Source organism: Alosa alosa, chromosome 16 (genome assembly GCF_017589495.1).
Source record: "Alosa alosa isolate M-15738 ecotype Scorff River chromosome 16, AALO_Geno_1.1, whole genome shotgun sequence".
In the NCBI taxonomy this organism is placed as follows: Eukaryota; Metazoa; Chordata; class Actinopteri; order Clupeiformes; family Clupeidae; genus Alosa; species Alosa alosa.
The window spans coordinates 693342-718999 of NC_063204.1; the positions used below are offsets into that span (position 1 = coordinate 693342).

Below are 25658 nucleotides of genomic sequence, written 5' to 3' on the forward strand. Positions count from 1 at the left end.
ACTTTGTTTGTGGAGCACTTTGGGTAACGATTAAAAGATTAGAATTGGATGATCTAAGTTTCCTTTGTGGTTGATAAGATATTAAAAGCTCAGAGATATATGAAGGTGCTATGCCATTCAGAGCTTTGTAAGTAATTAACATAACCTTAAAATCAATTCTATAGGAAATAGGGAGCCAGTGCAGTTCAGCCAACACAGGGGTGATGTGTTCTCTCTTCTTAGTCTTAGTTAAAAGTCTAGCCGCAGAGTTCTGTATGAGTGCCAATTTCTTTAGATGTTTTTGGGAAGACCAGTGAAAAGTGCATTGCAGTAGTCTAACCTGCTAGTGATAAAGGCGTGAATTAGTTTTTCTGCATCTTGTTGAGTTAAAAAGGGCTGCACTTTGGCAATGTTTCTCAAGTGGAAATAGGCTGTCTGAGTAACTTTATGGGGCCTAAAACTTAACTCTGCATCTAAGATGACACCGAGGCTTGTTACTTTTGGTTTGACCTGGTGTGCCAAGTTCCCCAGATTACTAAGAATAATATCTCGCTTTAGTTTTGGTCCAACCAGAAGTACCTCTGTTTTGTCATCATTTAGTTTCAAAAAGTTTTTGCTCATCCACTGATTAATGGAGGTTAGGCATGCAGTGAGGGAGCAAAGGCCATCTGGGTTAGTTGGCTCCACAGAAAGATACAATTGGGTATCATCTGCATTAGCTGTGGAAGTTTACATTATGCTGACTTATGGCGTTTCCCAATGGAAGCATATATAGAGAAATAGCAGGGGACCAAGGCAGCTCCCCTGGGCCACACCAAAAGGCAAGTCATGTTTTTCAGATACATGATCTCCTAGATTGATATAAAAATCTCTGCCAGTAATGTAGGTTTGAAACCAGTTTAGAGCATTATCAGAGAGACCCACCCACTTCTTAAGGCGGTGAATTAGGATGCTATGATCAATGGTGTCAAATGCCACACTCAAATCCAGAAGAATAAGGATTGAGACTTTGTTTGAGTCGGTAGCTAGTCTGAGATCATTGACTATCTTTACTAGAGCCGTTTCTGTGCTGTGATTTGATCTAAAACCTGATTGGAATTTTTCAAGGATACTGTTTTCGTTGAGGAAGGTATTTAACTGATTGCAAACAACTTTTTCAAGTACTTTGCTCAAAAAACGATAGATTTGATATAGGCCTGTAGTTGCTCAGATTGGTATGGTCAAGATTTGACTTTTTTTAAAGGTTTCACAACAGCGGTTTTAAAAGCAGTTGGAAATATACCTGTTTCTAATGAGGTATTTATTACCTTGAGAAAAAAGGGAGCTAAGCCATCATATACTTTTTTTGAGGAATGTAGTAGGGATTGGATCTAAAACACATGTTGAGGAGCGGTTTGAGTTATAATTTTACCAAGCTCAGATTGAGTAATAGTGCTAAAGGACCTTAATTTTGGGGGGCTGTTTTGGGTGTACTATCAAACATATTACTTGTGTTACCAATAGCCTCCCTTATAGAAATGACTTTGTTTTTGAAGAAGTCTGCAAATTCTTACGCATCTTAGAGAGGATGCCTGACTGAGTGTATCAAAAGGTGTTTGATGCAATAGCCTATCAATGGTAGAGAACAACACCCTAGAGTTTCCACTGTTTTCAGCAATTACCTTAGAGAAGTGGTTCCTCCTCTCATTCGAATAGCTCTATTATAATTTGCAATTTTTTTTTTTAGAATGGCACGGTGAACCTGTAACTTAGTTTTTTTTCTCCATGTTCTCTCAGCTTTCCTACATGATCTTTTTAGATCATGGATATTTTCGTTCATCCAAGGTGTCAGTTTGCTACAGGGCCTTTTTTAGTCTTTAAGGGTGCCACTCTGTCAAGCAGAGCGCCTAATTCACGATTAAGAGCCTCTACCATTTGATCAATGGGATGATGTAAAATATCTAAATTTATGGAGTCTATAAGAGCTATGAACTGCTGTTCTGCTCTAATGTCCAAGAGTCGCGATTTGATTGCAATTTCGGGATGAATTTTTTGGAGTATGTAGTACAATATTAAAAGATACACAATGATGATCAGACATATTTATATCATTTACTGATAAGTCTGTGACTTCTATCCCTCTGGAAATGACTAGATCGGGGTGTTGCCAAGGTTGTGGGTGGGTCCTGTAACATGCTGCTTTAGCTCTAAACTGTCCAACACATTAAGGAACTTACTGGCTTTAGCATCAGTTGTCTTATTGACATGAATATTGAAATTAAGCCATTTACAATTATCCGATCATAGCTAGTGATGATGAGCGACATAAGTTCAGAAAACTGGTCGAGAAAGCCAGTCCATAGTTTAGGAGGGCGGTATAAGGTTAATAGAAGTACAGCTGGGTCAGCCTTCAGAGTGAGGGCAATATACTCAAAGGAAGCGAATTAGCCAAAGTTGACTCGTGTGCAACTATATTTTGTTTGAGAGAATGGAGGCAATTCCACCACCTCGTTTGCCTTGTCTAATTGAGTGGAAGAAATTATAATTTGGGGACAAGTCTCAACAAGAACAGCTTCGCTGTCTGAAGTCAGCCAGGTTTCAACAAGAAACAGAAAATCCAATTTTTTCACTAATAAAATCATTGATTGCAAAGGTTTTGGTAGTAAGTGCACCTATATTTAGTAAACCCATGTTAGCTGAAAATGCCTCTGGCTTTTGAGGAATATGCTGAGGTATGGAAAGAATATTTGTTAGGTTTCTAGTTTTAAATTTGTCTTTTCTTTTTACTATCGTTGGGTAGAAATCAACGTTGGAATAAAACTATAAGCATAAGTCATGCTATTGCATGACACAGCTTGATCTATGGTAGTAGTATTGTATGTTACCCTGCAGAAAACATTCTCAGACTCATCCACATGTATAATGCCATTCAAATCAATACCTGGGGCGTGAATCTGTAATATTTTCTACAGAATGTCAATGTCTCAGTGTGGGCGCTATGTGTTGTCAGAGAGTAGCCTGGCTCCATGTTGGTTTGGGTGGAGACCATCACGCCAGCATACTGGGCCTCTCCCAGAACAAGCTCCAGTTGTTGACATAGGGATGCTTAGGAAGCGCAGTAGCGTTGAGCCAGGTGTGGAGATCGAACAGTCTGGACCATCTCTCAGCACCTTTTCTGTAGGTAGGGAGAGGCCCAGAGATGACAAAAGCGTTTTTCTGTGCCCATCAGAGTGGTGATGAGAGTTTTGTAGTTTTCCTGCAGTGCTACTGACTGCTTATCTCTGATGTCGTTCGTGCCCACGTGTAATGATGATGTTGTTGACCTTGGTGTGGCGGGCCAGGATGCTTGGGAGTTTCTGCTGGATGTCAAGGACCTTGGCACCAGGGAAGCAGTAGACCTTGGAGGGACCGCTACATGATGGGGAATGCAGAGGTCTCTAACCATGGAACTGCCGGCGACCAGGGTGGAGGCTTGATGAGGTCCGGGAGGAGGGGGTCGGGGGCCGACTTTGAGGAGGGACCAGGATGGTTGTCTCGGGGCTGGAGGGGCTCCTCATCCTCGGTCAGAATGGCATAGCGATTTTCCAGTCGTATAGGTTGGGCTGGGCCTGAGTGCCGTCCGGACCGTCTGCCGCTTGTGATGCTTGCTTCTACGCCATGGCTCAGGCTGGTGTGGAGTGGAGCTGGCCAGCAGAGCAGGCTTGGTTCTCAGCAGAGGCCGGGAGAGGCAACAGGGACAGAAGTTGCATTAGTGCATGGCATGGTTAAAGTATTGGAGGACAGAGTGAAATCAGGGCATCTGGCATTTGTGTGTGTAAGAGAGGTAACGTTACTTACGGAGAGAATGGTGTCGAGGAACTGTTCATCCTTCTCAATCTGATGGAGGGTCGCTATTCTGGCCGAAGTTCCACTATCTTTTAAAACTGAGAAGGACGCATGAGTCGCAGCCTGGTGCACAGCTGAGGGGAGGCATCGTGTCGCGCGGCGAGGGCTCGCCGGTGTCAACTGTTTTTTAAACGCTTGTTTGCTAGTTGGCTAGCAACAGCGATATCGTGCAGTTCCTTGATAACTCGGTAGCGGGTAGCGGGTAAGTAATCTGAGAAGATCTCACTTTTATATTGAGTCACTAGTTTTGAGAGACGTTAGAAGGAATTTGATGCTTTCTTCTTCCAGATATCGTTTCCTTGGCCCGGTATTATTTGCAGCCCTTGATACTGGCTTAACGTTTAACGTTAACGTTTGACAGAAAAGTTTGGCGATCAAGGTTATAGAGTCCGATAATCAAAGCCTCGAAAGCAACAACAGTTTATGCAAGAGTTTGTTCACGAGATATAATCGGTAGCCAGTAAATCCGTAGAAAGTAGATGGTAACAAGGAGATTTAAGGTAACACTTTCTTTTCAAAATGGCAGACATATGTGTGTGTGTGTGTGTGTATGGGGGGGGGGGGTCTTATGTTTCTATTGATAATAATCAACTTGTTTCCTGAATATGAGGGTCTTCACTTCAATTTAGAGAGATTTCACAAATGGCCAGTCATTTTAACAGTTTCAAAACATAACTTTTATTCAATGCCCTTTATAGTGGACAGAGGGTATTACTGCCTCTTGTTTTTAACCCATGTCCATGGGCTGAGTGAGGCAGGGAGGGGTTTTCTCATCTTTTCTCATAAATAATAAAGGGTTGTCAGTCTTTTTAAGTATATTTTTGGGGCTTTTTGAATGCCTTTTAATGACAAGACAGTGGAGAATGACAGGAAGCGAGTGGGAGAGAGAGTCGGGGTGGGATCCGGAAAGGACCACGGGGTGGGTACCGAACCCGGTGTGCCGGCATACGGTGCAGGTGCCTGTTACGGCCGGCTCGAGACCATAACATAAAAGATGAAGGCGGACAAGGTGGTTTGGTCAACCAAAATATATTTATTTCAAAGTAATCATTAAATATTAAATTACTGCAGTTCACAAGATGTCTAGGGGAGAAAACTACAATGTATGTAAGTGCGTGGGTGTAACGCAAGAAATCTATCAATGTGCCTAACGGCTCCCACACACAGCTGCGTTCCGTCAACGCATTCCAGTGGGTGTTCCCGACGGTAGCTATGCAAATGACTTGAAGTAAAACCGTAATGTGATTGGTTGGTGCCATCCGTAGTTTGGCTTGATTGGCCGGTGCCGTCTGTCGGTGCAGCAACAGCTGAACTCCTCAACGCGAGCAGCGGGAGAAACGCGACGCGACGGACCCACAATTCAGTTCGGCAACGAATCACGTGAATGGGATGCGTCTCCAGCAACGCGATGCACGCAGCTGTGTGTGGGAGCCGTGACCCAGAAGTGACCCAGCAAGAGAGAGAGAGAGAAACAACCCTGTATATAGCCCAACCCATTAACCCAGGTGTATACCATTAACCAATTAGTGAAACCAAAGACACCACTATCAGTGCATTGGCTATGCCAAGCCTGAAGAGGGCACAGGGGGTCGTAACACCTCCCTCCCTAAAGAAGTTTTCCTCAAGGAAATCTTCAAAACAAATTCAAAGACCTCCTGTGGTCCTAACGATATCCACTACTACCTCCATATCCTAGGCCCATATCCTAGGACAGTAGAGAGCAGAATGGACAAGAGAAAACACAGAGGCATAATAACATTAATTAAATCCAAGAACAGACAAAAACACCATCCCACATGATAAACCAATCAGTGTCAAAATAAGGCCTATTTTCCCACGCAAAGTTACCCTGGAGTAATTTTTGGAAACAATGGGGAGTTTTGCCAAGACTCCCCTTTGAAACCCAAATAGGTTTGCCACAGAACCAGACTACCACAGTGATGAGCACCAGTAAAGGACACAGAGCAACACCTAATTTGCCCCACTGTGTTGGGATCCTCCACAGAACACAAGCACCAAATGGGTGGCGCCAACCCGAGCTCAGTACTATGCACTGTGAAGATAGAAACAAATGTCATTAACAAAAACAATAACAGCAATAATGACAATGAGGGTAAATATGGTGGTAGGCCGCCCTCAATCTCAGCTGAGGCACTACCCTCACTTCCTACAAGAGGCTCCACCACGGATGCCTCACTCTCCGCATCAGAACAGTTACAGTGGGCAGAGCTTCGACTTGCCCAGCTTCCCTCGCGGTCCGCGTGCGGGATCACGCAACTTTAATTTGTATTTTTCCAGTGAATAAGCTTTATTTGTATAGCACCTTTCATACACAGAATGCAGCTCAAAGTGCTTTACATTTGAAGCATGTAACACAATAATGGTCAGTCAGTCATTATCAATCACTTTTCTTTGCTGTTTATGATCTACTCAGCAACATATCAAAAATATAGAAAATGACGTAATAAGACTGGCAGCCTTAACCCTTTACCCCCACAAGCACGCCATATGGCAACTGTGGCAAGGAAAAAAAAACTCCCATATTCCAGGAAGAAACCTTGAGCAGAACCTGACTTAAGGGAGCCCATCTGCTTCTGGCTGGCTGCGCCCTCAATAGTAGCAGATGTAGAATAATCTGAAAAAAGTAGTCTACAGGATAAGATGAGTTAACTAAAAGCTTTCCTGTACAGGTATGTTTTCAGATCTTTTTAAAAATATTTACTGAACTTCGCCTGCTTGATGTACAGAGGCAGGGTGTTCCATAGTTTGGGGGGCATAATGGATAAACGCAGCTTCTCCACTTTGTTTGTGGAGCACTTTGGGTACGATTAAAAGATTAGAATTGGATGATCTAAGTTTCCTTTGTGGTTGATAAGATATTAAAAGCTCAGAGATATATGAAGGTGCTATGCCATTCAGAGCTTTGTAAGCAATTAACATAACCTTAAAATCAATTCTATAGGAAATAGGAGCCAGTGCAGTTCAGCCAACACAGGGGTGATGTGTTCTCTCTTCTTAGTCTTAGTTAAAAGTCTAGCCGCAGAGTTCTGTATGAGTGCCAATTTCTTTAGATGTTTTTGGGAAGACCAGTGAAAAGTGCATTGCAGTAGTCTAACCTGCTAGTGATAAAGCATGGAATTAGTTTTTTCTGCATCTTGTTGAGTTAAAAGGGCCGCACTTTGGCAATGTTTCTCAAGTGGAAATAGGCTGTCTGAGTAACTTTACTGATATGGGGCTTAAAACTTAACTCTGCATCTAAGATGACACCGAGGCTTGTTACTTTTGGTTTGACCTGGTGCGCCAAGTTCCCAGATTACTAAGAATAATATCTCGCTTTAGTTTTGGTCCAACCAGAAGTACCTCTGTTTTGTCATCATTTAGTTTCAAAAAGTTTTGCTCATCCACTGATTAATGGAGGTTAGGCATGCAGTGAGGGAGCAAAGGCCATCTGGGTTAGTTGGCTCCACAGAAATATACAATTGGGTATCATCTGCGTGAGCTGTGGAAGTTTACATTATGCTGACTTATGACGTTTCCCAATGGAAGCATATATAGAGAAATAGCAGGGGACCAGGGCAGCTACCCTGGGCCACACCAAAAGGCAAGTCATGTTTTTCAGATACATGATCTCCTAGACTGATATAAAAAATCTCTGCCAGTAATGTAGGTTTGAAACCAGTTTAGAGCATTATCAGAGAGACCCACCCACTTCAGCAAGGCGTGGAATTAGGATGCTATGATCAATGGTGTCAAATGCAGCCTCAAATCCAGAAGAATAAGGATTGAGACTTTGTTTGAGTCAGTAGCTAGTCTGAGATCATTGACTATTTTTACTAGAGCCGTTTCTGTGCTGTGATTTGATCTAAAACCTGATTGGAATTTTTTTTCAAGGATACTGTTTTCGTTGAGGAAGGTATTTAACTGATTACAAACAACTTTTTCAAGTACTTTGCTCAAAAAACGATAGATTTGATATAGGCCTGTAGTTGCTCAGATTGGTATGGTCAAGATTTGACTTTTAAGTAAAGGTTTCACAATATTTTTGTTCATCCAAGGTGTCAGTTTGCTACAGGGCCTTTTTTAAGTCTTTAAGGGTGCCACTCTGTCAAGCAGAGCGCCTAATTCACAATTGAGAGCCTCTACCATTTGATCAATGGGATGATGTAAAATATCTAAATTTATGGAGTGACGCTGCAACGACGCTGCAACAACCGGCAGAGGTCTCAAGTGAGCAGGGTGTCTCGTAAAAAGAAATGGAGCTGGAAAACCCTACACAGACTTCACTACAGACTTTAGCAGACTGGTTTAGAAATAATTTAATAGCCAGAAATATGCCTGCCCTGCCCTAATAAAGAAATATTGGGTTAACAGCGAGTGAATCCCGTTTGCAGCCGTAGAAGAAACGCAGGACAAATTAAACATTCTGGTTTTCTCAGAGTGCAACGATGATAGACAGACATCATTTGGACAAAATATAGAGCATATTAACCTCCGTTACTCAGCCAAATGCCTTCCTGTTACGTCCTGTTATCACAGAGTTACAGGCGATAAACTATTTTTGATGGTCACAAGTTTACTTCATTAGCGTTTATTTCTTTGATTATTAAAGAGTGTTTTTCATTTAAAGGCTTGAATTCAGAAGAGCATTTAGTGCTCTCCCCAATCCCAGACGTTCACATTGCATGTTTGTTTGTAATGGATGCAACAGCGAGATACGCTTGTCATAGAAACCGATACCGTGGATGCTCCGCCTCTCGGGCACCCACTGAAAACATCGAAAGCACCATGTGCCAGCCAACCAGTCCCGGCTAAATTTACATTAATTTAAAATCAAACATCGCAGTTTATGTTAAATTCAGCATCTCTCATAATGTGATTGGATATGTTGCTGTCAATTCCCTACTCCATATACTTACCAACAATGAGAGCGTCTCTCGTATGAAAATTCCTGACACTTCCCACCTGAAGAATTAACGAAGGCTTTGTCGGGTCTTCAGTCCCCAAATGTTTAAAATGTATATAGCCCTGAATATCATTTTAAAAGTAGTCTGACAAAACGTATTGTTTTGTGACACAGCTAAACACTGGTACCTCATAGAACGTCTATAACATAGCCTAGGTGGTCGCGAACTCTCAAAAAGTAAAGCAGATAGAAAGAACTCACGCTAAATCTAGCCTACAACACGCAGACAGCTTTATGCAAAAAGGAGAGAGAGAGCGCCGCACTGTGCTTTATGATTGTTGCCTTCTGATGGTATCTTGCTAATTCACTGAACTGCATTAGGTGACACAAAATGGTATTGCCTTTATCTTATAACTCCTTGTCTGAGCGACTACCAGGCCTATGGTTTTTTTAAAAGTCAGATGTTCCCTGACAAAGACATTCTAAAATTAAGAATGTTTATTGACTTGAAAAATACACTAATTTTTTGCAAACTCCCTTCATTCAACCCTTTGAAGACATCATCCTTGGTCTGGTGCTATGTAGATCATTTCTCGTACCATTTAATTTCTCCAGAATTTAGGTCTACTAGGCCTACAATAACGTCATCACCAAATACATCTTTAATTTTTAGTTGATCAACCACAAAGAGTAGCATAGGCCTACTGTGCCCAGTGCACTGGCGACCGTAGCAGCCCAAGGTAACCAGTTGTTGTAGATGAAGGGCAACCACTTGTTTCAGATAGCCTGACAACATGTTACCTGGGTGTTGCCTGCGTTATTAAATGATGGTAGCCTGCAATAGTTGTATCACGTAACATATTAGTTGGCTCAAAGAGTAGGGAATCAGGATGGAGAGAGTCACGCTGTGTTGCTTTTATGGGATCGAATCCAGTTTAATGCTAGTTTTCAAAACATATATTTTTTACATGTCTTTTGTCCAAGTGGCTGTAATGTAGCCGAAAGTGCTCATGGCACTTCAAACCGCCCTAAAAACAACTTGTTTGTGAATGTCTGACAACTGCTGCAGCGCATGCACGCAAAGGAAACCAGTAGGTGGAGAAACCAGAAGGCACACAACACCGAACGATTTTAAGGCTATTTCAAGATAGACTACTCAATGGTGCTATTTCACACGCATTATAGCGACCCCCACTCACCGGGTTAGGTGGAAGGTGTTAATACCGCGATAGGGCGAGCCTACAGTGGATTAGGGTTGTCAAAATTGCTCAAAAATTACGCTCAATATCCCTCTAAAATAAACAGATGTATTCGAATATATTGGAATATCTAGGCTATATTATTTGGCGCATTATGTCAGTGACGCACATCATGTCATCTGTTTTAACTTTTTGTATGGTTATTGCTTGGATGGGGATCCCAAGCAGCTTTCAGCCATAAGGCATTTCCTAATTCACCCAACACTGATATTCAAAATGTTGAAACTATTTCGCATATTCTATAAGCTGTTTAATTAAATGTAATGTTAGTTGTAAACAAACGGGCTACTTGGTGAGGCTTGGCCTCACAGATGTGCTCTTCGTGCCTTAAATGGCAATACAAATCTTCACGATAGGGCCTATTAACTGACCGCCCAATTCACGCTTGGCTGGGGCAGGGGCCATCAGACATTTGTTCCCAAGGGTCTATGAATTGTTAATCTGGCCCTGCCCCCAACGAACGCAACTTTCCACCTCTGAGGCAGCTGAAAAGAAGTCTAGAGGACTCCTAACTCACTAAGACCTACTTACTGTAGGCTGCTAAACCACAGGCCTTTTTTGGGCAAGCCTGCATTCTGAGGCAGGCCTTCTGTTGAAGAATTTTATATAAATCCTGGGCGCTAACAGTAATCCTCCTACCCCCCGCCACCACAGCTGTGGATAGTGTGGCATGCTCACGCTTTATGTCTCCTTCTTGCAAACTAGGGCCTATAGCCCAACCATTTACGCCTTCAAAAATAACAACTTGCCAGATATGCCTTCATATCTTTGGGCTTCATTCAGGATTTTGTTCTTCCACTGGAAATGACTCTTCTACATTTGCTGCCTGCTGCATCCTTTCTGTTTGTATTGTTCAGAAAATGTTTGACGCCTTGAGTTAATGCATTAAACATTGTTTGCTGGTAACCAGCCACAAATAGCCTACAGATTCTTATGTCATTACATTCTCGATTCTCTCCAAAATGTACCCGTACTATAGGCTGGCCAAGTCGTAATTCTCTGCGCATAAAAGCAGATGTATTTGTTTATTGTACAGAAAAATAAAATAACCTGTCAAGCAGTCAATTGACTACATTGCAGTCAATAAGTAGGGCAAATTACAAAACCAAAAACGTGGGTCATAGTTGTCTGCTTCTGCTTTGAGGCCAAACCCATGAACAAAGACGCATTGATATCTGCAATAGTTTTTTTTTTTGGCTTAAACAAGCTCACAGCCTAATCCAGTCATAGCACTGAAGGGAGAGGCAACTGGCATGTGATCTCCCATGGGCCAATGGATGTACAAGTTTTCTCCTGTGCCTATGATATTTAATCCAGTGTTTTGTCAAGTTGCAAAATGCTATTTGTTTTAACTAATTTTATGATAGTATGAAGTACTTTTTTTGTATAGGGTACTATCTTAATTGCTTTATACTCAATACTTGACCAATGGCTATTGCATCTGTCTATTGAAAGTGAGAATGTGGCATGTGATCTACTGTGTAGGCTTCATAAAATAAAATAAACAGATTACTAATGCCCCAAGCTGATCTGGGGTGCGTTTCTGTACAACTCACGGAGGTTAGCTTTTTACTAACAGGATGAATCGTTCAACTAACCAACATGTAAGTTCTGACTGTTTCCCAAAACTGTCGACTTACATAGTACTGTAAGTTTGGACCACGATAGTTTCCAAACTTCAGTAGTCTGGACTAAGGTGGTTAATGACGTTTAGTAGCACGTGAACGGGCACCTGCACATATACTTCTGTGACGCGTATTGCGTTAAGGCCGGCAGATGACAGCCGCCCGTTGCACAGCAGTTACCAGTCCCCTGTCCAAGAGTTCAATCTGGGTTAGATTTTGACAACAATATTGACATCGTTGTTTACCTAAGTTTATCTTTGTGCAGATAATATTATCAAAATCAGAATCAGCCTTCTTGGCTTGGTTTAAATAAACTAACAAGGACCACCCCCCCCCCCCCCCCCCCCCCATGAAAATCAAAGGCTACATATTCTCAGCTGACTTCGTCAAAAGTCGCACCACCTTATTATCTGCAGGTGTGTGACTTTTACTTAATGCACATGGCTGCAAATTGACTTTTAATTTATGTATTTTCTGCCTTGGGCATTTTAAAATATGGATGTATGGTGGTTAGAAGTGTAAATATCAATTAGAAACCTAAATATATTTATAATTATTAATTTGCATACAAATAACTGGCGTCAGTGACGGCTTTGACATGAAGATCCCTGGAACTATGCTTCTACTAGCATTCTACCACAGGTCGAGAGGTTGTAGTTGTAACTACACAACTTTACGATAGTGGTTCGCGAGCGTTAAATTGCTACTATGGTTTTGGGAAACACTAACGTTGTAACGATGCATTGGACTATGTAAGTTCCAAATATGAATGTAATTCTGCGCATAAAGCAGATGTATTTATTTATTGTACAGAAAAAAAAATTACATGTCAAGCAGTCAATTGACTACATTGCAGTCAGAAGTAGGGCAAATTAATTTATGAAACCAAACGTGGGTCATAGTTGTCTAAGCCTCTATAGCTAGCCTGTTAAAACGCCGCAGAAGCCTACCCAAGGCTACAGATTAATTCTGAACAGTTATTTCTCTACTGGCTCAATTATCACACCACTGTTTTGATTTTATGTAGTTGCGTTAACCCAACACTGACAATAATGTAGATAGCAAATTTCGATTTCGTTTCGAGCTTTTTCAAAAGGGTGGCAGGCAGAGCGTGTACAGTGGCAGAAGACGGCCACCACAGTGGCTGAAAGTGGTACTAAAGCTTCCGCGGCTTTACAACTCGTATCTTGGACTGAAGTGGCCATTTGAAAGCGATGCCCACTGTAACTACCTCAATGAAGGCCAACAGGCATATTATTCACCTGGGGGTATTCCAGAAAGCAGGTTTACTGGCTTAACTGGGTATGTTAACCCAGAGTTAGCGGTAAACCTGGGATTTCAGTTCCAGAACGGCTCAAATATGCTCAGGCTATGTAAGTAACTATGGTAACATAGGCTCTGAAGTTAACTGGGTATGTAACCCAGAGTAAATTGTAAACCTGGGATTTCAGTTCCAGAAAGCTCAAAAATGATCAGGCAATGTAAGTAACTATGGTAACATAGGGTCTGAACTTAACCTGGTAGGGGTAGGTTTTGTTCAGGTTATGTTAAATTATGTTCCGGTTATTTCCAGAGCATGTTCATCCAGGCTGCTATTTTTACACTTGTCCGCATAATGGCGTTTCATTTTTGAAGAAGGTCCCATTGAGAAAGAAGCACAAAATCATGTAATATTTATCCGTGGAATTAGCTGTGAGAGGGCTTATAAGACCCGACATAGCCTATCCTTTCTTTCCAAAGCGAGTTTTTACAAGAGCTATAGTTTTTCCGCTGAATCCTAAATTTGGCTACTTGAAAAGCATTCTCGACTCCATCCCTACATTGGAAGCTCGCGATGGATTAGAATAGAATAAAAAAAATCTTAGCTAGCCAACACCATAGTGGACATTTGCTCACCAGACATCGGATGGACAAAAAAACATCTCAGACACACTGAAGATATAATTACAGTGCAGTAGGCTACAAAAAAGGGAAAACATATAGAAAATGAATAAATAAGTTTAAGACTAGGCTACATAACAGCTCAGCCAGGTATGTGTGTTGTTACTAGTTTGGTTAAGAATGCCGATGGCCTTTGGGATAAAATAGTTTTTCAATAGGCTACACTTTTTGCCTCTCTCCAAATTATGTGCATCGATGATCGCTCTCCGACTGCGAGTTTTTGTAATGTTAGTATTGGAGACGCAGAACATATCGGCAAGCTATCGGTCGGTGCGTAAAGTTTGCCTTGCACTAAAGCAGTTCATGCGCAACTTCATTCGTTTTCCTGGACACAAACCCACGAGAATCATTAAATTGTAGTTTCACCAACTGGCAGGTCAGCATCACTTATTACATTTTCCAAATGTGCACCGAAATGTGTCCAATAGGCTACCCATGCCTTCCGACATTCTTTACCCTTCCGATGATGGAGACGCAAAAGTTTAACTTGAGCTGCAGAACCCGTGTTAAAATAGAAAATTACATTTGGGATTCTCAAAAGAATTATATGGCCCTCAATCTGTGTTTAGGTAGGCTAGTTTAAGATAGCATCATTTAACCCTTAGAACCCTAAGCTGTTTTTTAGGGCATTTTCACTACCTTTATTCATAAGGATTTATTCTGGTCATTGTAAATTGCCACACACACATGTTATATATTGTTTTTTTCAGCAGAGTCTAGGCTATCAGATCATTTCATGTATTAGTACTAGCATTGATTTTATTTTGATTTTTAAAGAATTAAAATATAAAATCATATTATAAAATTCTTATATTTTGACCTGTATCTCACAGCACAGCAAGCTCATAGCTCTACATGCATTTCATGTGTGTGTAGGGCAGACTGTCCTGAAGCGGGCAATATAATTGCCATGTTGGAGGATACTCTGGGGCTGAGCAATTTACAGAAATATGTGGTGTGTGATTTACGGAAATAAATGCCATTTTTATTTAGTGATGAAAAAATGACCATTCTGTGCTCCATATCTGTGACCACGAACTGATCTGACCTGACTTGACCCAAGTTTGCCTGTTAGCATGTGTGACTATGGTGTATGCACTCATGATGATTCTCAACTTTTTACTGCATTGCCTTGAACAAAGTAAAGGCAAAGGTGTTTCTTTGTTGAACAAATTGGGATACAATGTGAGCCTTGAATTGGATGCCATGCAGGAATTTGCTAGGATCTCAAAACCAGATTATGAACATGTTTTTGCCATAGAAACACTAATAAGCGTTGGATTATAAACATGCTTTGCCACAAAACAGACAAAAACGTGGGGTAAGTCCAGCTATATGAAGTTATTATTTTGCTGTCACTTCGTCTGTTTTATAACCCAGAAGGATGTATTTGGTATCAAATGATAAGGCTCTGTGTCTCCTCTTTCTTCTGATATGCTTGCCATATCTATGCGATCACGGGTCCGCAGTAATTACTCCGAGAGTAATGGGTACAGCGTTGGTTTGTGTACATAGCGTTAATATTTTGCAATCACTTCGTCCTGTTTTTATAAGCCAGAAGGATTGACATGGTACCAATGGATAGCCCTGTGTCTCCTCTTTCATCTGATATGCTTGCCATATCTATGCGATCACGGGTTCGCGGAGTAATTCAAACGAGAGTAATGGGTGCGCGGGTGAACCGAGAAGTATAGACTTTAAAATATGATGCAATTTTATTTTTTTTTTTTTTTTTTAATTTCATGATTTTTTTTATTTTCATACTTGATCGTACAGACAAGTTAAGTCTCTTTGGAAAGCCCCACTTCTTCTCTGTCATAAAATAAAGGTTTATCTCGTTGTGATGAACAGTCGCGGAGCAATGTAACAGAGAAGAAAGGGTGTGTTCTAAGGGTTAAAGCAGTCAATAGGCTACAATACATGATGTCCACTGAATTATTTAATTGTGCTTTTGACATTAAATAAAACTATCCTAAATGCGCATTTACGGTCAGTAGGCTATTCTCTGCCAAGCAAGGCCCTCGGGGCGAAAGGCGGCAAGGTATTGCTCTTTTTTGTTATTACAGTTCTCTCTCTCGTAAGCCCTCGACTACTCCTCCTCTGAAAAATCTGGTGCTCTTCGTTTTAGCGGTTTCACTCATGGTTTGACTCTCAATAGATGATTCTTTATAAGTTTGCCGTGAACGCGCACAACTCTAGGTTATCTAACACAGGGTTGATTGGACTAACTGGTAACCGGTGTTTTGGAACCGACAGCTTGGATTTAGCCACAGGTTCAGACAACCCAGAAGTTAAGTTTTATCTCAGTGTTTGTTAAACCTCCTTTCTGGAATACCCCTCTGACCAACCCCAACCCTAACCCCAACCCCAACCTAACAAGTCAACCTTATTCATACACTCAGACTTAGCCAGTTGTCCAAAATCTAAATCTGGGAGCTGTTTTACCACGGTGCAAACTGGCACTTCAATGCGGTCTCTACACAAATGTCTCACCTCAGACACGGGCACACCTACTGGTGACGACACCACACACATTTCCCCGCAAACTTTACCTCCCGCCAGATCGTTCCCAAGAATAAATGACACTCCCGGTACTGGAAGGGAAGGCCGCACGCCCACTACAACCTTACCAGCGACCGTGTGGGAGGCCAAGTGAATCTGGTGGAGGGGCACAGGAACAGACACAGCCTCAAAACCTCGAACACAAACATTCTTGCCCGTCGCAGTCTGGTCCGACAGAGGAAGCACGCCATCCAGCAGAAGAGACTGGGTACCCCCTGTATCTCTGAGAATGCGAATGGCAACACTATGATTTTGACCAGGCAAAGAAAAAACTTCTCCCTCTGTGATAAAAGGAGCATAACCAGTGGGATGGCTGTGGCAGCATGGGCTTCCCTTGAAACAGTTGCTATCAAACCCACTGATTTAGCCTCTTCCTTTTTCTTAAGAGCACGACATTCAGAAATGTTATGGCCGAGCTTTCTGCAATAAAAGAATGTGACCTCCTGCTTAGCAGTCAGGGCATGGCTACCTGGGGGAGAGGACTGTGTGGAACCAGAATCCCTATTCCTCCGTCTACCCTGGTCGCTCCTGTCATGACTGTGTGGAACCGGAATCCCTATTCCTCCGTCTACCCTGGTAGCTCCTGTCATGACTGTTATCCCATCTACAGTCAACAGATTTCTGGGTGAGCACATACTCGTCAGCCAAAACTGCTGCCGCGTCCAACGTACAGACTTTACGTTCATGTAAATAAGTGGCTATCAAAAGTGGATATCAATAATTGAATCAATCAAGAGCTTCTCACCTGGATTTTTGCGGGTTATCAGAAAGGATCCAAATTTTACAACTTGTTTGTTGTTCCAGACGAGAATCCCCAATTTATGTTACGGCCGGCTCGAGACTATAACATAAAAGAGGAAGGCGGACAAGGTGGTTTGGTCAACCAAAATATATTTATTTAAAAGTAATCATGTAAGGGATAATGTATTGTCCGCCGGTAATTATCAGAAAATAAGTCCCACAGGAGAACAGAACCCGACTTCACTGCGGTTGGGTTTTGCTTATTTTGCTTATTTTCTGATACCGACGGACAATACGATATCTTCCCTCTACGACTTCTACTTGCCAAAGCGAGAAAAAAACACAATGAATCTTTAAAAATGATTTTGCTACCGTTTGGTGTCTTCCGTGACAAAATAAATAGTTAGCCACAGATAGAAACGACAGTTTCAGGTGTTGCGTGGCAGCGTCTTACTAACTTACTTTCCTTTCAATGAAATTCCATTGCGTGAGCGAGAATTCTTGGGCGGAGGGATATGAAAGGCGTTAATCAACCCGTTGCCATTGACAGCGGTGATTATATACTTTGCGGTGATTTATATAGATTTAACATAGGCCCGAGCGTTGGGAAGGCCCCATTCATGTAGTATGGAACTTTCTGAAGCACTCTGAAGAAGAGCCGTGTAATAATAAATATTAAATTACTGCAGGTCACAAGATGTCTAGGGGAGAAAATTACAATGTATGTAAGTGTGTGGGTGTAATGCAAGCGTCAGTATGGTGTTGCAAAAGAGGAGTGAAAGATAGGGATGTGACGCTCGAAGCTGACGTTTCGAAACAGTGTCGAGCTTCGAAGCATAGAGTGTTTGAAAAGTGTTTGAAGTGTGGTTCAAAAGCATAATGTCAAATGACCATGGCTAAGTGAGGCTTCGTGGTGTTTCAATTTGGTTTGGACAGGTGGCACACTTACCGCGCGAGCCAATTACCCGAGTAAACACCTGTTTGATCTAAATTACAAAGTCCCAGAATGCTTAAAAGTCATTCAAACACATGCTATCTTTGTGGGTTTTTTGTGAGGAGAGATTTTGAGAGATATAGCGACATATAGCGATTGATAGTGCATTCTTGTGATTGATAGGTTAGTGATATAGATTAATTGACAGGCTAGAGACCGACAGTGAGCGATAGTTTAGATAGACTTTGAAATACTGGCAGGAGAGGAGAGTGGTTTATCCAAACCAAGTGTGAAATTTGTTTATTATTTTTCCCATGTTGAACCTGATTAGTCTAACCTGCTTTATTCATGTATCCTTTATTTCCCTACAACATGTTCCCAAAAAAAACCCTGGGCCATAAGCATAGCCTACATTTTAAAATCATTGTAGCATTTTCCTCTCCAGCATATTCCAAAGGATAATGTACTATGAAACTGAAATAATGTTCTAGTTAATGAAGGCATATACTATACATATGTCTCGTCTCCACCGTGGGATAGTGAGAAACAGAATTTCGATCTCTTTGTATGTCTTGGCATGTGAAGAAATTGACAATAAAGCAGACTTTGACTTTGAACGTTTTAAGCACAAGCAGGGAGTCGAACACCGGCCGCTCCGGCCGAATGCAAGTGTGTTAACCACTGAACCACGTGGCTGTGGATGTAATCTTCCGTTCCATGTTGGCTATTTATATTCTTCGACTGAAGCAGTTGTGCTTCACGGTCAAAATGTGATGTTAGCAAAACTGGCCACTAGATGTCACCATGGAGTTACGCGTGTCGAATTGTTTCGAAGCCTCGACACAATTCCAGCACAATTTCTTCGAACGTTTCGTTGTTTCACAAAGCCTTGTTCTGCCCATCCCTAGTGAAAGATAAAGAAAGAGATAAGAAGTGTGTAGGAAAGAAATCTATCAATGTGTCTTCAAATTAGAAATGTGCCTGACCCAGCAAGAGAGAGAGACAGAGAGAAAGAAACAACCCTGTATATAGCCCAACCCATTAACCCAGGTGTATATCATTAACCTATTAGTGGAACCAAAGACACCACTATCAGTGCATTGGCAATGCCAAGCCTGAAGAGGGCACAGGGGGTCGTAACAGTGCCCCAGCCTGTTGCGCCACGGCCGGGGCCAAGGGTAGTCAGGGGCCAAAGGTAGTCAGTCTTAAAGGTGCAATGTGATTTAGATTTAGAAACAATGTGCAGTCAAGGGCTGTAAGGTTTATTGGGAAATGAGAACCTTTTAGGTGAATTTGTAGCACCAGCACATAAGTTAAAGGAAAAATCCATCCAATCACAGATCTCTGTTTCTCAAGGTCACTGAGTACTGTCGGTACAGAAAAACGGTTTTACCTGCTCGAGTTGCTATAACCAGCAGCTAACGCAGCCAGGCAGCTGCAGTGCTGTTCTAGGGGCATGCCCATGGGAGCTCACTCAAAGACATGCCCCCATAGTATAGCGCTGTAGCTGCCTGACTGTGTTAGCTGCTGACTGTAGCAACTCAAGCAGGTAAAACCGTAAAACCGTTTTTTTTTTTTTTACCGACAAACTCGGTGACCTGAGAAACAGAGACCTACTGTATGTGAAAACTCGCCATATTTCTCCTTTAATACTGGACTCACTTTACTAAGGCCCAGTTATAAAAAGTGTATTCCATATACTCACTTTACTAAGGCCCAGTTATAATAAGTGTATTTCATATAATTTGTTTACCATCCTGTTTATGTGCTGTTGCCCTTGTATTGAATATCTAATTTGGGCACGTTTATTTATGTTATGGGTGAGTGAGAATGGATCAGCTGGTTGTCAGCTAATGTGCCAAATATGGAAGACTTTAAAATGGCAGAAGCGAGAGGGGAAGGGAGGCGTGTAGTACGCTCAGGGACACCACTGGCAACCTGTGTGTACTTAATCAACTCCCAAAAACCTTGTGTGTTTCATTGGCACTTTCCTTGTGCAAAATGTAGGTGTTCACAAGGGTGACCTCTCAGATATGATGGAACAACCGATGGTACCACTTAATAGGAGCACAGCTGCTCTCCGAGATCTACCCCTCCCATGAAGCGGCTGTGCTCCTCTGCACCCTTTGACTTGCGTAGTGGTCAGGTTGTGTAGTGGTCAGGTTGTGGTCCTCTACTTGTGTAGTGGTCAGGTTGTGGTCCTCTACTTGTGTAGTGGTCAGGTTGTGTAGTGTTCAGGTTGTGTAATGTGTAGTGGTCAGGTTGTGTAGTGGTCAGGTTGTGGTCCTCTACTTGTGTAGTGGTCAGGTTGTGGTCCTCTACTTGCGTAAAGGTCAGCAGTCATCAGGGCCTTCGCTCCGCGCTCGTTTAGTGATTACGAGATTGACGTGCGCGATGGAGAGGACGGTGACTGTGCCAGCATCTTGAAAAGACGCCACAAAAAATGGACGCAGCTAAAAGTGGACGTTTCAGTTTCACACCCCCTTGTTTACAGACAGACACCATGTTCCTTAATGTTTTTATAGGATCTCCCTCTCTGCCACACGCCCCTTACACTATTTCCTTACTGTCTCTCCAACACACACACACACACACACACACACACACACTCTCTCTCACATACAGGGGTCTACAGAGGAGGCAGAATGCCCAGACACTCCACCAGAGGAAGCTCCTACCCAGAGTGCACCACGCAGTGAGTGTTCATACACACACACACACAACAAACACACACACACTCACACTCACACTCACATACACACTTTCCAAAGATGATTAAATGCCTCCATTTATCCAATGTTCCAAAGGCACATTCTGTTTACTAATCTGATACAATTTTAAAAGGCTAACTGAGAAAAAATTGGAGAACCCTTTTGCAATTATGTAAGCAGATAATGTAATCTGAAAACTGCCGCTCTGATCTCATCTGTTATTCTGTCTATAATTGAGTAGAATGGAAATATCTAAGTGACTCCAAACTTTTGACCGGTAGTGTAGTGTATGTATAATTGTGTTTGTGAAGGGCGGGGAGTTCCGTTGCTGGCAGTCATGGTGATTGTTGGCGACAGCCTACATAACCTTGCAGATGGCCTGGTGATCGGAGCAGCTTTCTCTTCGTCTACAGAAGTTGGCATGACAACCACACTGGCCATCCTTTGCCATGAGATTCCCCACGAAATGGGTAAATGGGTATTCACACTCACACTAAAATGGGTATAACTGCATTCACACTCACATTAAGGATCTGACTTGGTTAAGGGGCCGAGTTACCACAGCTGAGTCTTGGGCCAGTTACACCAACAGGGCTTATTCCTGGTCTTAAGCTAATTTGTTTCAGCTGTTAGCAAGCTACACTGGGTGAAACGGGCCTGTATCATTAAATATTTTGACTGGATATTTATCATGATGTGCTATATATACAGAGCATATTTGAGTCATATGTGGAATATAAGTCATGTGGAATATACAGAGGTATTTTCAGTCAAGAGATGATTAGCCCTATACAGAGGAGGAGTTCAGATCAAAACACAAAGGACATGGCAGATCTAACGTAGGACATGGCAGATATAGACACGTAGGACATGGCAGATATAGACACGTAGGACATGGCAGATCTAACGTAGGACATGGCAGATATAAACACGTAGGACATGGCAGATCTAAACACGTAGGACATGGCAGATCTAAACACGTAGGACATGGCAGATATAGACACGTAGGACATGGCAGATCTAACGTAGGACATGGCAGATATAAACACGTAGGACATGGCAGATCTAAACACGTAGGACATGGCAGATATAGACACGTAGGACATGGCAGATCTAAACACGTAGGACATGGCAGATATTGGCAGATATAAACATGTAGGACATGGCAGATCTAAACACGTAGGACATAGCAGATCTAAACACATAGGACATGGCGGATCTAAACACGTAGGACATGGCAGATATAAGGTAAATATCGCCAACCCAAACTGTTCCTTTACAGCGTTAATATATTGTATGATAATTGACACTCGTGTCTGGAGCATATTTGCTAGAATATGTCTGTAAACAAGTCATATCAATAAATATACGATTATATCTCCGGAAACAGAACATTTTCGCCCAGTGCTAGCAACTGTTTACCTAAAATGAACTTTTAGGTAAACAGTTGCTTAACAGCTGCTGCTCGCTTCACCACTGCTTTCAGTCAAAACTGTGTATTGCCTGCATCTGTGTATAATGATACTGAGGCTCTGAACTCATGGTTTCTCGACACCTGTGAAACTGCCATAGACATTGCGGCTCCATTAAAGACTAGACGGCATAAAACTAAGTCAGAGGCGGAGCCCTGGCTGAATGAAACAACCCGTGCTGCCAGACAGAATTGCCGAAGAGTTGAGAGAAAATGGAAAAAGGACAAATTACAAGTGTCATTTCAATTGAGGGATTGCTGGCATCAGTACCAATCCGTTGTGAAAGAGGCTAAAAGAAAATATTTCTCTGATATTGTCCTGTTAAACTCTCACAAACCTCGTGTTTTGTTTAAAGTAGGGCTGTCAAAATAACTGATTAATTTATTTGAGAAAAAATAACTGATTAAAAAAATTAGTGCAGATTAATCGATTCGTATGACCTTTGACCCCGAGCCGTTCTAGTCAGTAAAAATTAGACTGTAAAATGAAGGAGAGAGAAGAAAACGTGCTGCCTGGATCATTGATTGGAACATTTACTTTTAAAAAACGGCCTAATGGTGTTGATAAAAAATAAAGTGTTGAAAATAAAGTCCTCTGCAATGTCTGCAGCAAGGAATTTGCATATCACCAGTGTGATTGTGATCACAGTGTTGACATTGAGGGGAGTTTTAATTTATTTTCATTGTGTCCCCTAGGTTATATCTGTGGCCTGAAATGCCTTGTATGTGAAAAAAAAAAAAACTTCTTTCCGAAGCACTTTTGAATTTATTTCCTCAGCATATTAGGTCATATCATAGATTATTATGGCAATTATTTGAACAGTGAAAATAATAATAAAAGAGTTTTTGAACTTTAATGTCACTAATGCTGATTATTCAATGATTCATTTGAATTTAAATATTTAAAATACTTTCACAGCAAAAATTATATATGCGATTAATTTAGATTAATTAATCACAGAGTATGTAATTAATTCGATTTTTTTTTTAATCGATTGACAGCCCTAGTTTAAAGTTATCAACTCTGTTTTAAATGCACCACAGACTGTTGGAATTGAGGCCTCCCCGGCTGTGTGTGTGTCTTGTGCACTGCTGTGTATGTGTGTGTGTGTGTGTGTGTGTCTTGTGCACTGCTGTGTATGTGTGTGTGTGTGTGTGTGTGTGTGTGTGTGTGTGTGTTATCAACTCTGTTTTAAATGCACCACAGACTGCTGTGTGTGTGTGTGTGTGTGTGTGTGTGTGTGTGTGTGTGTGAGTTATTAACTCTGTTTTAAATGCACCACAGACTGCTGTGTGTGTGTGTGTGTGTGTGTGTGTGAGTTATTAACTCTGTTTTAAATGCACCACAGACTGCTGTGTGTGTGTGTGTGTGTGAGAGTTATCAACTCTGTTTTAAATGCACCACAGACTGTTGAGGCCTCCCCGGCTGTGTGTGAAAACTTTCTTCACTTTTTTATTGATAAAGTCACATCAGCCAGAGCGCTTATTTCACCACCTGCCATTGACCCCTCAGTGTCTGTCCCCTTCTCTGCTGTTTTCGACTCATTTCAGCCTGTGACCCTGCCCTTTGTGCAGGATATTGTTGGTCATTTGAAGCCCTCAGGCTCACCAGATTATAATATCCATCCCTCCACTTCTTAAGGAGGTTTTTCAGACTGTTGGACCATCATTTACTGCAGTTATTAATAGCAGTCTGACTTCTGGAGTGGTTCCAGGTAATTTTAAACATCTGTTGTTAAAAAAAAACCTGGACTGGATTCTACTGTTTTGGCAAACTTCAGGGCGATATCCAAATTGCCATTTCTGTCTAAAATCTTAGAAAAGATTGTGTATTCCCAGTTCATGAACTTTTTAAATGAACAAAATATTATTGAGATCTTCCAATCTGGCTTTAAAACATTGCACAGCACAGAATCAGCGCTTTTAAGAGTTTTTAATGACATCTTTTTAGCTACTGACTCTGGTCACTGCGTTGTCCTTGTACTGATTGATCTGATTGCTGCTTTTGATACAGTGGACCATGAAATCCTGATTGGCCGTTTGGAGCAGTGGGTGGGCATTAGTGGCACAGCTCTGGAATGGTTCAGGTCCTACCTGTCACATCGAACCTTCTGTGTTAGTGTTGGTGACTCTGTGTCCTCCACTGTCCCTCTCTCATATGGGGGGTACCACAAGGCTCTGTGCTTGGCCCTCTTTTTATTTCTCTCTATCTTCTCCCCTTGGTTCAATTCTCAGGAAACACAGCATTTCTTTTCATTGCTATCATGGATGACACACAGATTTATGTCCCTCTTAAAAAGTCAGATGCCTACAGTATTAAGCCTTTGCTAGAGTGCCTACATGACATTAAAGCCTGGATGTCTCTTAACTTTTTAAATTTTAATGAAAAAAAGACTGAAGTCATGGTCTTTGGTGGCACTTCTGTGACCCCCCTGGTTGATCTGGGTTTGTTAGTACAATACCACAAGCCAATCATGACTAATTTGGAGGTAAAAGTAGACTCTGACCTTAAATTTGACAGCCAGATTAAATCTGTGGTAAAATCAAGCTTTTTCCAGTTGAGGCAGCTGGCAAAAATTAAACCAGTCCTTCAAAAACAGCACTTTGAAACAGTAATCCACGCCTTTGTGACCACCTGGCTGGATTACTGCAATGCACTTTATATGGGGGTTAGCGGGTCCTCCATTGCTCGTCTGCAACTGGTACAAAATGCCTCTGCCCATCTTTTAACTAGCACACGAAAGTATGAGCACATTTCACCTATTTTAGCTTCACTCCACTGGTTGCCTGTCCATTTTAGAATTCATTTTATATTCATATTTATTTGAACATCATATGTTATGCTTTTGCCTCCTAAGTTGAAGGGATAGGTGACATTAACACTTCCTAGTGATAACTTAGGCCATGTCCTCTTGTAGCGGATATTTGATGTGTTTTGGCCTTTCGTCCAAACGAAAACTCACTAAACTCGGTCACTCGGTTATTTTTTAAAACTCTTGCCAAAGTGGAGATTTTCGTAAAACTCTGTTTCAGTGTTTGCATGTGGACAGGGAAAAGCTGAGGATTGTGACTCATCCGTGTGGACGATATTATTTTCAAATACGAAGGAGGAAAAATATTCATTTATAAAATCCCCGGCTACTAGCAGCCATGACGTGTTTTGTCAGCGCAGCACAAACAGGGGCCTAATTCCATGTCAATCAAAAAAACAAAGATGCTTCCCCATAAAATGTGAAATGTAAATTATTCTGTCTGAAGCACTGTAAAATATGTGTGTGTTTCTTTAGGTGACTTTGCTGTTTTACTGGCGTCTGTAAAATATGTGTGTGTTTCTTTAGGTGACTTTGCTGTGTGTGTTTCTTTAGGTGACTTTGCTGTCTTGCTGGCGTCTGGTTTGTCAGTAAAGTGGGCGGTGCTTATGAATCTGCTCTCCGCCCTCACTGCGTTTATTGGCCTGTTTATTGGACTCTTCGTTTCCACGGAGACGGAGGTGCAGCAGTGGATTTTCAGTGTTACAGCAGGGATCTTCCTCTACCTGTCCCTGGTGGAGATGGTATGCCGCGCACACACACACACACACACACACACACACACACACACACACACACACACACACACACATGCCCACACACACACAGCAGGGATCTTCCTCTACCTGTCCCTGGTGG

At 41.9% G+C, this 25658-nt stretch overlaps 1 protein-coding gene across 1 annotated transcript in view; it reads left to right on the top strand.

Annotated features, from left to right (window-relative positions):
- The window catches only part of LOC125309432 (zinc transporter ZIP12-like), a gene marked incomplete at its 5' end in the record, with an annotated part of 53628 nt that overhangs the window by 26822 nt on the left and 1148 nt on the right, over nt 1–25658 (top strand). Inside the window, 3 exon segments of the mRNA XM_048266362.1 lie at nt 20434–20503; nt 20831–20989; nt 25356–25543. Of these exon segments, the coding sequence (XP_048122319.1) occupies nt 20434–20503; nt 20831–20989; nt 25356–25543 (417 nt within the window).